Source organism: Castanea sativa, chromosome 12 (assembly GCF_040712315.1).
Source record: "Castanea sativa cultivar Marrone di Chiusa Pesio chromosome 12, ASM4071231v1".
Lineage (NCBI taxonomy): Eukaryota > Viridiplantae > Streptophyta > Magnoliopsida > Fagales > Fagaceae > Castanea > Castanea sativa.
In genome coordinates, this window is record NC_134024.1 from 19013623 (window position 1) to 19027635 (window position 14013).

Here is a 14013-nt window from a genome sequence, read left to right on the forward strand (position 1 = left end):
ATTGTGTGTTCCTGAGTGAGGCCCTTAAATCAGCTTTTACAAAGTTTGATTGAGCACGTGTTATAATTTGAGGCTTCAATTGCTTACCTAATTAGAGTGACAAATTTGGGGATGATGAGCTAGTTCTTCTTATAATGGGATGTCAATGTCTTTGTTAGAAATATTGAATGATTGTATTGTATTTCTCACTGAAAGAGTATACATGAGTGTCTTTATATAGGAGGCATATGAGTGCAGTACAAGTAGATATAAGTGCAGTACAAGTAAGAGTGTAGTACAAGAATGTGTGTTATACAAGTAAACTAGTTGGGCCTAAAGCCCACAATACTATACATGTTAACAGCCTCCCTCAAACTCAAGGTGGATGTGAGACCAGCTTGAGGTTGTCAACTAAATCACGAAGGCGTCCCTTAGGATATGACTTGGTGAAGATATCTGCAAGTTGATCTTTGGAGGAGACAGAGAAGAGCTTGAGAGCACCATGAACAAGATGATAACAAATAAAATGACAATCAATCTCAATATATTTTGTCCGTTCATGGAAGATATCATTGTGAGTAATATGAATGACACTCTAATTATCATAATAAAAAGGAGTAAGAGAGGATGTAGACACACCTAAGTCCTTAAGAAGCCATCGTAGCCAAAGGAGCTCAGATGTGGTATCAGCAAGGGCACAATATTTTGTTTCAGTACTGGAGCGGGCCACAAAGATTTGTTTCTTACTTCGCCAAGAAATCAAGGAAGAGCCAAGAAGGAAACAATAGCCAGTGGTGGACCTGCAATCAGTGGGATCTCTTGCCCAATCAGCATCAGAGAATGCACGGAGTACAAAAGGAGATTGAGCTGAGTAGAAAAGACCATGGAAGCATAGAACAACAGCATAGTGAGTTGATCGTGGAGCAGATAAATACTGGCTTACCTGATAAACAGCATAGGAAATGTCTGGACGAGTAACTGTGAGATAAATTAGGCTGCCAACCAATCGTCTGTAAAGAGAAGGATTAGACAATGGTTTCCCCCCGAGGGAGTTAGATGTGCATTAAACTCAACTAGAGTGTCAACAATCTTACTGTCAGTGAGTCCAGCTTGAGACAAAAGGTCAGAAGCATACTTGGCTTGAGTAATATAAAGATCATCTATGGAATAAGTGACTTCAAGACCCAAGAAATAGCTAAGGTGTCCAAGATCTTTCATCTAAAACTGCTGACTGAGAAAATCCTTGAGTTCTTGTATGCCACTGAGGTCATCACCAGTTATGATCATATCATCCATATAGAGGAGAAGTAAAATGGTGCATTTATCAGTGCGACAAAGAAATAAGGCAGAATCATAAGGACTGGCAGTGTAAGCCAAGCGAAAGATGGTAGAGCTGAACTTTGCAAACCAAGCTCATGGAGCTTGTTTAAGGTCATATAATACACGACGAAGGCGACAAATCTTGTTTGATTCAACAGAGAGACCAAGAGGAGGTTGCATATAAACTTCTTCACTCGAATCCCCATTAAAGAATGCATTTTTAATTTCCATCTGAAAAAGATCCCATTTTCTAGCAGAGGCAACAGCCAAGAGGGCACGAACAGATGAGATGCGAGCAACTGGTGCAAAGATCTCTTCATAATCAATCTCATACTCCTGTGTAAAGCCTTTTGCAACAAGACGAGCCTTATAGCGCTCAATGGACCCATCAAAGCGAGTCTTAATCTTGTAGATCCACTTACAACCAACCACAAACTGTCTAGGGGAAAGAGTAACCAAATCTCAAGTATGGTTTTTGGTTAATGCATCAAGTTCCTCTTTCATTGCAATCTGCCATAAAGGGTCAGTGGAGGCCTCACGATAGGTCTGAGGCTTGTGGAGTGTAGCAAGGGCAGTGTAACAATGATAATCAAGTAAATGTGTAGGAATGGATCTTACCCGGGTTGAGTGATAAGGTGGAATGTCTTGTGGAGGTGGAATGTCTTGTGGAGGATCTTTAGGCGGAGCAGAAGCAGGGGACCTAAGCTCAAGTTAGGGTAGCTCGTCATCAATCTGTTCACCTTCGACCTGTTTAGAAGAAGTATAAAAAATATCTAGAGGTTGGATAGAGAAGTCCAAAGGAGGATCAAGGGTATTTGGAGAAGGAACATGAGACTCGTCTGGAAAGACTTCTTAAACAAATGAGGTAGTTAGGGAAGAATGAAAATGAGAGAGTTCAACAAACAAGCGGTGTTCCCAGAAGACAACATTACAAGAAACACGAAGACGATGAGAGATTGGATCATAACACCGATACCCCTTTTGTGTTTCGCCATAACCAAGGAAACAACAAAGTCTAAACCGAGGCTCAAATTTGTTGTGCTCATGAGGCTGAAGAAGAATGAAACAAGCAGATCCGAAAGAGCGAAGGTGATGATAGTTAGGGGGTGACCCAAAGAGGCGCTCATACGAAGTTTGATTATGAATGATAGTGCTTGGAATGCGGTTAATAGCATGAACAGCATGAAGAGCAGCTTCACTCTAAAATAGGGGAGGAACTTTGGCAGAAAGAAGAAAAGCACAAACAGTGTCAAGAATGTGACGAAATTTTCTTTCAGCTCAACCATTTTGCTGAGAGGTACCTGGACAATTTAGATGGTGTACTGTGCCATAGGAGTGTAACAGAGCTTGAAAAGCATATTGAGTATATTCAAGAGCATTATCAGAACGAAAAATTTTGATTCATTTGGAGAATTGTGTTTCAATCATTTTTGCAAAGTTACTGTATATTGGCAAAATTTCAGAACGAGATTTCATAGGAAAGATCTAACTATAACGAGAATAATCATCAATAAAAACAACAAAATATCGAGATCCATCAATACTAGCAACAGAAGAAAGTTCCCAAACATCAGAATGAATTAACTCAAAACTACTATTAGAAATAGAATTACTATTATTAAAAAGTAAAGCTAGTTGTTTTCCTAACTAGCATGAAGTACAATCAAAATTGTCTTTGGACACAGAACCTAACAGGCCCTTAGAGGCTACCTGTTGTACCCGAGAAAAGGGTGCATGACCAAGATAAGAATGCTAAAGTGCAAGAGAAGGTAAGGAATACACCACAACGGCGGTAGCAGCAATAGACACCTGAGCAATAGGTGGAAGATGAAGATTGTCCATGGGAAACATACGCCCAACTCTAGGACCGATCCCAAGCTCTTGTCCCGTCCTCGGATCCTGCACAATACACTCAAAATAGTAAAAAATAAGGCGATATCCTAGTTCAGCTAATTATCCCACAGAGTACAAATTATAGGATAGGTCAGGTACATGGAAGACCCTAAGAATAGAGATGTTAGAGGTCAAAACAAAACCTAGACTATTCTCATGCATGGTGGAACCATCAGCTATATGAATATTTAGAGGATGTGGTGCAGGGTTAAGTTTGGAGAATAAGGACGAGTGAGGTGTCATGCGATTGCAACAGATAGAATCAAAAAGCCAAGTTTGAGACTTACAGGGTAAAACTGAGAGAGCAGTGGAAAGAGATGCATTACCAGCCATACGAATAGCCTGAGCTATGATCTCCTGTAGTTTAGTGGGTGAGAGGTTGATAGTGGATCCAGAAGATTGGGACTCAATTGAAATGGGAGGCATTGGCGGAGTAGACTCAGTATTAGCAACTGCAGCAGTAGATTTGTGGCGACGGTAACAAGTCTCAATAGTGTGGCCAAGACACTTGCAATAGTTGCAGAACTTTTTGTTGGTCTGCTTGTGACAATTGCTGAGGTTGCTCTATGGGTGGAGCAGAAGGAGTAAGAGACAGAACATTAAACTTATTCCAGGCTTGAAGAGTTGCAAGGCGAGTTTCTTCTCTTACTAAATCATTCACAGCAGTATCAAGAGAGGGAGGAGGACTGCGATTAAGAAGTTGACCTCGAATGGGCTCATAGTCCTTGTGAAGTGACATTATGAATTCATAGAGACGAAATTCATCTCTAACAGCAGCATATTGGTGAGCATCTTTCAAGCATGCCTAGGTTGGATCAGAAAGGTCAATTTGGTCCCAAATGAAGCGAAGCTGATCATAGTAGTCATTGATGGATTGCCCTGGTTCTTGCCTGAGTTGATGCAATTCAACCACTAACTAATATTTCATAGATCTGTGAGTAGTGGAATATCTTTTGGCCAACATATCCCATGCTGATTTTGCATCATTAAAGCTGCCCAACAGATTGGAGATGGAGGGAATGGAAGTGTTTCAGATCCATGTGAGGATCATGTGATTGTGACTATCCCATTCAATCATGCAACTGAGAAAGACAGTATCTTCTTCACTTGCCCCCTTCATAGGAATAGTGATTATACCAGTACAATAATGCCAGAGCATGCGACCCTTAAGAAAACTGTGCATAACTTAAGACCAAGATAAGTAATTATTATTCCCCTCCAATATAGTATTGATAGGGCGAGGAAGAAAAACATCATTTTTATCCATTTAGAGACACAATATGCAAAAACAGACTACAAAAATGAAATCTACGCGAAAAAACTAAGTAAGGAGAACCTGCGAAAAAACTAAGTAAGGAGAACCTAGATAGACTACAAAAAGTCAACTCTGGAAAAGTCAACGGTTAAAGTCAACTCCTGGTCAACGGTCAAAAGTCAACGGACAAAAGCACGGTCAAAGTCAACGGCCTGCTCGGTCAGAGGTGATGACGTCAGCAAGATGACGTGGCGCTGACGTCAACAGGTGACTGGATGCTGACGTAAGCTAGGGCTAACATGGCATTGATGACGTCACAGGTGATGTCAGCTGGAACTGACAACGATGCGTGGAGCGCGTGGGGCACGTGGGATGCAGCACAAAATCTTTGAGCGGTGCGTGCGTGCAGGCTCCGATGGCTTCACGGCTTCCACTAAGGTGTAGAACGGTGCAAGACGATCTCAGTGGTACCTGTAGAAAACTTATCATTGCGACGGTACGAAAAAGGGCAGTGGTCTTTGCAATGTGGAACTCCTCAATGACAGCTGCTACAGGTCCGGAACCCAAGGACGATGTCTGGAAGACGTCGGAGGTTCAACGGCTAAAGGTTGCGGCAATTGTTGTGACGGCGGAAGTGATGTTAAGAATGGAGTAACACCAATAAAGACAAGACTTCTAAGAAAAAGGTCAGAGCAGTGGCTCTAATACCATGTTAGAAATACTGAATGATTGTATTGTATTTCTCACTGAAAAAGTATACATGAGTGCCTTTATATAGGAGGTATATGAATGCAGTACAAGTAAGAGTGTAGTACAAAAATGTGTGCTATACAAGTAAACTAGTTAGGCCTAAAGCTTATAACAATATACATGTTAACAGTCATAATTCATGTTTGAGAGGGGATAGGAACTATTGGTAACAAATATACATGGTGGAACAAAAGATGGGATAGGAATTACAAAAAAAGAACGCTTGGATATGGGGATTAGCAATGCAAAATGGAGGATCATGTTTCCAAATGCTTCTGATCACTGTCCCATTGTACTGGAATCCAACAAGGGAAAAGAGTTTGTGCTTAAAACTTTTTTAGGTTCGAGGCAGCTTGAATTAAAGACGCTAGAAACTGTTTGATTGAGCAAGCTTGGGTCAAAGATTCAAAAACCAAGTTGGCTATCCCCTCATTTCAGCTATGCTCAAGGATTCAAGCCATATAGGTGGGCTTACTGATATGTAACAAAGAAGTTTTTAGAGTTTGTAATATAAAAGTTAATCTTTAATGAGGGAATTGAACAAATTATGAAAAACTAATTTGGGAAAAATGATTTCATTGCTTTAATTAGAATTACAAAGCTTTATATATATACACTAATACACACTGAAAACCAATAACTAACTCTAACTAATTCCCACGAATTGTGCTAACTAAATGCTAACTAAATACTAATAGTTCTTGGCACGTGTATTACTAACAATAGTTGGCACATGTGAACATATATACAATATTCTAACTAGACTACAAGTCGTATATAGCAACTAACTACATGTCGTGCTCTGCTTTGCCACACCTAGACTTCCTCTGTTGCTCTGTTCTTCTATATCTTGACTTCCCTTGTTTTCTTCTATATCTGAAGCAATTGATTCTTTGACAATAGATTCAGTTTGACCAGAAGACTTCTTCTTTTGATACTCCCCCTCAAGATGGACTAGAGGCAAATGAATATTGATCAGTCCCATCTTGGAAATGAGTTCTGAGAACTGGTTAAAACTCAAAGCCTTAGTTAGCACATCAGCCAATTGGCAATGAGTCCTGACATGAATCAACTTTATCACCTTAGCCAACACCTTGTCCCTGACCACATGACAATCAATCTCTATGTGTTTGGTTTTTTCATGAAACACCGGATTGGAACCAATATGGAGAACTGACTGACTATCACAAAAGAGCAAAGCTTCTCTGTCATGCCTTAATTGAATATCCCTTTGAAGATAAAGAATCCATACGACTTCACATGTAGCTACTGTCATTGCTCTATATTCAGCTTCTACTGAAGACCGTGAAACAGTGGACTGTTTCTTAGATTTCCAAGAAATTAAGGAGTCACCAATGAATATGCAATATCCAGTCACTGATCTTCTTGTGTCTGGACATGCAGCCCAATTTGAATCAGTAAAGCCCTTTACATGCAACTTTGAGGCAGCTGAAAAGAACATTCCCTTCCCTGGTTCATTCTTCAAATATTGCAAGACTCTATAGGTTGCTTCAAGGTGTGGTTTTCTAGACTTAGACATAAATTGACTCAACTTACGATCAGCATAAGTGATGTCAGGTCTGGTGATTGTCAGATATAGCAGCCTCCCCACCAATCTTCTGTACTTGTTGGGATCATTGAGCAAATCACCATCATACTTGCTCAACTTAAGATTCTACTCCATTGGGACCTTGGAAGGTTTACAACCAAGCATACCATCATCAATTAGTACTTCCAAAGCATACTTTCTTTGACAAAGAGCTATACCCTTATCAGTCCTTGCAACTTCAAACCAAGGAAAAACTTTAAATCTCCTAAATCCTTGAGCTTGAACCTTTGATCCAATAAAACCTTGAACTGATCTACCTTATCCTTGTCATTGTTGGCAATTAATACATCATCCACATAGATTAATAAAGCAATAAAGGACTCACCTTGCTGTCTAGTAAACAGTGAGTAATCTGCTTTGGGTTGCACAAAGCCTAATTGAATCAAGGCTTCAGAGAACTTGGAGAACCATTGTCTGGATGCTTGCTTTAAGCCATAAAAAGATTTGTTTAATTTGCAAATAGCCTTCCCCTTGCTGTGGAAGCCAAGTGGAAGAGCCATATAAACATCCTCAAGTAAATCTCCATGAAGGAAGGCATTGTTGACATCAAGTTGGCTTAAAAACCAGCCTTTCATAGCAGCCACCGCCAACAAGCACTTCACAGAAACCATTTTGGCAACTGGACTGAAGGTCTCAATATAATCCAAACCTTCTTTTTGGGTAAATCCCTTTCCAACCAACCAAGCCTTGTACCTCTCCACAGAGCCATTAGACTTATACTTAACCCGGTAGACCCACTTACAACCAATGGCCTTTTTGTTGGGTGGAAGAGGAGTAAGAGTCCAAGTGTTATTTGCCTCCAATGCTGCAATTTCAACATCCATGGCAACTTGCCATTTAGGGTCAGACACAGCTTGAGAATGGTATTGTGGTTCAACAATAGCAGAAATGGAACAACAAAATGATTTATAAGATGGAGACAAGTGATCATAAGAAAGAAAAGAAGAAAGAGGATGAAATGTACCTGACTGAGGCAGATTAGGAGTAGGAATTGGGGATACCTGACTGCAATGGTAAGCTTAAAGATAAGATGGAGGTTTAGAAACTCTAGTAGACCTCCTAAGATGAGGATTAGGAACCAAGGGCTCATTTGAAGCCTCAGGCAGATCCTGAGGAAGATCTTCATCAATATCATGATGAATATCAATAATAGTGTCATCAGAAATGTTATGGGAAGAAGTTGAAGGAAGGGAAGGATAATGTGGAGGAGTATCATAAAAGGAAGGTGGAATAGGGGTCATGATAGGAAGTGGAATAAGAGCAGAAGAAGAGGAAATAGCTTTACCCACAGGAAAAGGGAAAAACTGTCTCATGGAAAACTACATCCCTAAACACAAGAATAGTGTGAGATAAGAGATCAAAGACCTTATAACCCTTGATATTATAGGGATATCCAAGAGAAACACACTTCCTTGCTCTAGGAGAGAACTTGGAGGACTTAGAACCAGTTGTGGAAGCAAAACATAGACAACCAAAAGTTCTAAGATGGGAATAAGAAGGAACCTTTCCAAACAGAAGTTCATAGGGAGTTTTATGTTGTAAAAGATGAGAGGGCAGCCTATTAATGAGATAGACAGCAGTGAGCACACAATCACCCCAAAATGAAAGAGGCAGATTGGATTGGAGTTGTAAAGCCTTAGCAGTAGACAAGATATGTTGGTGTTTTCTCTCCATAACAGAATTTTGTTGTGGAGTATAAACACAACAAGTTTGATGAATTATGCCTTTAGCAGAATAAAACTCGAAAAGTTTGAATTCAAGAGCATTATCAGATCTAATACATTTGATTTTAACATTGAATTGAGTTAAAACCATGTTATAAAAAGAAACAATCAAGGTTTTGACTTCAGACTTGGCCTTCATGAGAAAAAGCCAAGTTGCCCTGGTTGCATCATCAACCAAAGTAAGGAAATATCTATGACTAGCTGAGGTAGGAACAGAAAAAGGACCCCAAACATCCATATGCACCAAATCAAAAGGAGAATCACACATTTTATTATTGAATGGAAAGGGCAATTTTTTCTGCTTTGCCAATGGACAAAAAGTTTTGGTACAACAATTTTGCAAGAAAGGAAAAACATTGCTTAAAGATTGAAGCTTAACATCAGAGAGATGTCGTAGTCTAGAATGCCACGGGGAAGACATACTATTGTGGTGAGAATTAGAAGAAAAAGCAGTCAAAGAACCTATGTTGTGCTTAGACAGGAAATCAGCTAGAGAGCTAGAAGCTGAGAACAAGCTTGATTGTTGCAGCAGGTACAAACCATCAGACATTTGTCCCACTCCAATTGTGCTCCAGTTGGTAAGGTCTTGTATAAAGCAATGGGCAGAAAGGAAAACAAGAAAAAGGGGTTGTGTCTTTAGTCAAGGAACTGACAGATAAAAGATTAAAAGAAAATGAAGGTACACAAAGAACATTTGTAAGGACAAGATGTGAAGAAAGTTGAATTGTTCCAACATGTGTGACAGCAACTGATTCCCCATTAGGCAATTGGACCATAGAATGTGAAATAGCAGTAATTGAGTTTTGTAAACTCACAAAACAAACTATGTGATCAGTAGCCCCAGTATCAATAACCCAAGTCTCCATGTTATAGGCTTTTCTATTAAGAAGCTGAGCCAAATGAACAAAATTTCATGACTGAGGCTAGTGGTGGAACAAGAATTTCAGGAATGAGGGGCCAAAGTAATAACAAATATAAAAATTTAAACCATTTAAAAAGATTATATGAGAATTGAGAAATCTAAAATTTTTGGAGGGGGTTATCCATATATTTTTGTGAAAATTTTAGCCAAATTTGAGGGTAAATTTTGAAAAGTTGGGTTGGGGGATGCCCTCCCCATTTGTAGTTCTGCCTCTGATTAAGGCCTACTTGCAAATTGCAACAAGAATTGGACAAATGGGCAATAACAATTGAGACTAGAACCAATGTGGAAGTATGTAAAGAAGTTGTGGCCGAAGGATAGTGACAAAAAATTTTAAGTTTTCCATATGTATTAATTGTTATTAGGATTTTGCTAATGTGTGCTCTAAGGGCACACAATAATTATTTATTTTTGAAAAAAAAATTCTCAAAAATTAAAAAGGTAATAACAGCTTTTTTTAGTTCTCAGAAAATTTTTATCATAAATAGATAGTTTAATGTGTGCTTTAAGGGCACACATTAACCGGACCCTTGTTATTATAAGGGGAAGATATTTATAGAGGCAATCAAAATTGAGCAAGGTGAATGGCTAACAAACCGTAGGAACATTGCCACATTGGGAATTACTCTATAGAACACTTCAATGAACCATTCTCTTCTGCGCATCCTCGCCCCGAGGCATCCAAGCAATTTGGAAGAGTTAATCCAACACTGCATTTTTCCTTGAGAGAAGCAAGATTGTGCAGGTCCTCTACTTGTTAAGATATAAAAATGAGTCCTCAGCATTTTACTGTTTTAGCCGCACATTTTCTTTGTTAGATATTTGGGTTTTTTTTCCTATTTATTTGAAAAAATATATATATATATATATATTTTTGTAATGATAAATTGGTTAGAATATTTTGTTATTTCCATTTTCTTAATGTAAGAATATAAGAAAATTCACTTGAAAACTTATCAATTTTTAAATAAATAAGAATAGTACATATACGACAACCTCCCCTAAGGTTTATCATAATGATATTCCCCTTTAATCATTTGTATAAATGAATTTTGGCGTTTGAGGGAGGTGAGGGGTATGTTAAAATAGGATGTGATAACTTTCCGCACTTCATCATGTTGAGGAAGACATTAAAATTTAGATTTTTGGCATGATGTATGTAGGAACCTTTAAGGAGATTTTATCAATTATGGACATGGATTCAATGGTCATTTTGAAAACATACACAAACCTTTTTCTCTTTTTTTTTTTTAAGAAGAAAAACACACACAAACTTGGTAGATAAAAAATGAACAGTCAAGATTTAAGCGACTAAAATACAATTAGAAGAAGGTATAATTTATTCTCCAAAAAGTACCTAAAAAAAAGTAAATTACAAATTAAACTATTAAAATTTAAGGTATTTAAATTTTGCATCCTAAATTATAGAGATGTGTAAATTTTATATCTAAAAAATAGTAAAATACATACACCTCAAACTTTAGAAATAAAAGCCAAATTTTAAAATGTCAAAGTGTAAAATTCAAATTTTAAAAAATAAAATTTCAATTCTAAAATTTAAAGTTGTATTACAACAAATAAAAAAAATTGCACACGGCACTTAAAAGAAGAACATTGATCTTTCTCCAAAAAAAAAAGAAAAAAAAAAGAACATTGATCTGTGTTACATTTCATTTGCATCGTCATCCTCTCGCTGTCTGTCGGTCTGTTGTGTATACATCGCATCGTTCGTTGCGGTAAATTCAATTGAAATGGAAACGGAAGTAGGTGGCCTACCCATGGTGAGAGTTCAAGCCATAGCCGAATCCAAACTTTCACAGGTCCCACCTCAATACATCCAACCTCCACACAACCGCCCTCACCACCACTCCTCCACCGCCACCGCCACCGCCACCGCCACCGCCAGCGCCACCATCCCCACAATCGACCTATTCGAATTCAACCCGACCCACCTCCCCTCACTCCGCTCCACAATCGCACAAGCCTGCACAGACTACGGAGCCTTCCACGTCACCAACCACGGCGTCCCCACCCAGCTCCTCCGCCAAATCAAGACCACCGGCCTCACTTTCTTCAACCACAGCTCCATCAACGACAAGCTCACCTACTCCTGCGACCCTCACTCCTTCGCTTCCCAAGGCTACGGCTCCCGCATGCTCCTCAACGACGAAAACGACACCGTCGTTTTGGACTGGCGAGACTACTTCGACCACCACACTCTCCCCCTCTCTCGTCGAGACCCATCTCGCTGGCCCCACTTCCCTGAAAACTACAGAGAAACCGTGGCCAGCTACAGCGATGAAATGAAGGGTTTGGCTCAGAAGCTCATGGGTTTGATCTCTGAGAGCCTTGGGCTTAGAGGGTCGTACATAGAAGACGCTGTGGGTGAGTTGTACCAGAACATTACTATCAGCTATTACCCGCCGTGTCCTCAGCCAGACCTCACTTTGGGTCTGCAATCACATTCCGATATGGGTGCCATCACGCTTCTCATCCAAGACGACGTCGGAGGACTTGAAGTTCTCAAGGATGATCAATGGATCACCGTTGATCCTTTGTCTGACGCCATTCTTGTCATCTTGGCCGATCAAACCGAGGTATCTTATTTATCTTGTCAGCTTTAGTTACTGTTGCATTGCTCATTTGTCCATCACTTATGTTGTTGTTTGCTCTTTTTTAAGGATTCATTGTTGTTGAATGGATAAATAATTCTTAAATTTCTAAACATTCACTCATGAGCAATTTTGGTTAAAATGATCGATTTTAGTCCTTACCACACCAAAAGTGATCACTTTTAGTCCATATTGAGTGATAACGTGTCAGTTTTAGTTTGGTCACGTCATGCAATGAACTAAAAGCGGCCATTTTAAACTTCAGGAACTAAAATCGCTCGTTTATTAACTTTCTGGGACCAACAGTATATTTAAGTCTTTAAAATTTGTTACAACATTGAATATGGATAAATGAAAAAATGGTACTAATCAATGTTTTTTTAGATGTAGATGACATGTTCATAAATTTCTAATCATTAGATGAGTGATTTAAAATTTGTTATGTCATTAGTGATATAGATAGATAGCAAAACTAGTAGTAGTCAATGTTTTTTTTTTTGATGCAGATAAGATTCACCATGAATGATCAAGATTTTAAGAAAACAACAGTAGGGTTACCCTAAAGAACCCTCCTGTTTGCCACAAGTTTTTTCTATTAGCTTATTTGCTTATGTACAGTTTTTAAATATTCTCACTTTTTCTTGATACAACTATACTTTAACCAACTTTCAACAAATAAGCAATTAACAAAAAACTGCTTCCAAACACATAGATGTTTGGATGCCTATCTTCCTCCATCCAAGCATAAGCTTAATCCAACTTAAGTACTCTCACATGATCAGGTCTGACTGTTTCTGGACTTTCCTTTATTGCAAGACTAGAGTACAAAGCAAGAGAACAGGATCTTCGTAAGGGCATCTTAATGAGAATTTGTTAGGCAAGAAGATAGATATAGGTGATTTTTGTGTAAGAATGTAAGAAACACTCAGAACAAAGTGTTGTAATATTCGATAGGGATTAGTTGTTTTGTAGCTTAGTCTGGTTGTCCATGTTGTAAACATGTGTGAAGCTTGCTGATCATTAAACCTGGTGTTGTTAGATAAAATATAGGTTATCAGAAGTATCACTTATTACTGTTAAGTATATGAGATCTTGGCATTATATACATGGTTGTGTGGTAGCATGTCAAAATTTTGTCAGCAGCACCATTTTCTTAGAGAAGTGTTGTCATCACTTGAAAAACTGACAATGCATTTTTTGGTTATTCTGTAGGCTTAGATGTCTCTTTTGGGCATTGTTTCTGTAGCCAGTAACATCATGATATTTCTTCTTTGCCTGCAGATTATAACCAATGGGAAGTATAGGAGTGCTGTACATAGGGCTGTAACTAATGCCACTCAAGCGCGACTCTCAGTTGCCACATTTCATGATCCTGCCAAGGCAGTGAAAATATCCCCTTCTTCTGAGCTTGTCAATGGAGCTTCTCCCCGGTACCGTGAAGTTGTTTATGGAGATTACGTGTCATCATGGTACACAAAAGGTCCAGATGGAAAACGAAATATTGATTCACTCCTGCTTAACTGAGATTGGGAATTACCCCTCTTCTATGTTTTCTCTGCCATCTGCCCTGACCTTTTAGTCTTATGATTAAGTGAAAGCATAGTATTGGTGTTTTTCATTCTTTTGGTTAGATGGAACCATAAAACCATCCATCAATATCTATTATATTCCTTCTTTTCGGTAATTCACAATTTTAAATTTTTCCTCAAAGATAATTATGTGCAAGGGTTTTATTCTTTTTCTGATATGACTTGGCACTTTTAGCCAGTTGTATTGAACTATTGCCCCTAAAGGTGCTTCGCACAATTTCTAGTTGTTGGGAGCAAGACCAAATGGTTAACACTAAGCATTGTTTGCTGGGATGTTGCATTTTAGTGCTATACCAATTAGTCATCGGATGTTGAATGATAGCAGCAACATAATTGAACTAGCAATTTCCATCGTGGATT

The 14013-nt window shown here is 38.8% G+C and overlaps 1 protein-coding gene across 2 annotated transcripts; it reads left to right on the forward strand.

The window, feature by feature from the left end:
• Nucleotides 1-11069: 11069 nt before the first annotated feature.
• Nucleotides 11070-13774, forward strand: LOC142619297 (jasmonate-induced oxygenase 1). 2 transcript variants are annotated; one of them, XM_075792361.1, is made up of 3 exons: nucleotides 11070-11322; nucleotides 11353-12049; nucleotides 13346-13774. In XM_075792361.1, the coding sequence occupies exons 1-3, from the start codon at nucleotides 11204-11206 to the stop codon at nucleotides 13586-13588; spliced, it is 1059 nt and encodes a 352-aa protein (XP_075648476.1). In that variant the 5' UTR covers nucleotides 11070-11203; the 3' UTR covers nucleotides 13589-13774. The 2 variants fall into 2 exon arrangements, with proteins under 2 accessions (XP_075648476.1, XP_075648475.1); XM_075792360.1 differs by having other exon boundaries at nucleotides 11072-12049.
• The last annotated feature ends 239 nt before the right edge of the window (nucleotides 13775-14013 follow it).

Excerpts from the sequence above, each read along its gene's own strand:
- LOC142619297 (XM_075792360.1), top strand. The coding sequence starts at position 11,204 with ATGGAAACGGAAGTAGGTGGCCTACCCATGGTGAGAGTTCAAGCCATA. Across the intron at positions 12,050-13,345 it reads TCTTGGCCGATCAAACCGAG|ATTATAACCAATGGGAAGTA; the intron begins GTATCTTATTTA and ends CTTTGCCTGCAG.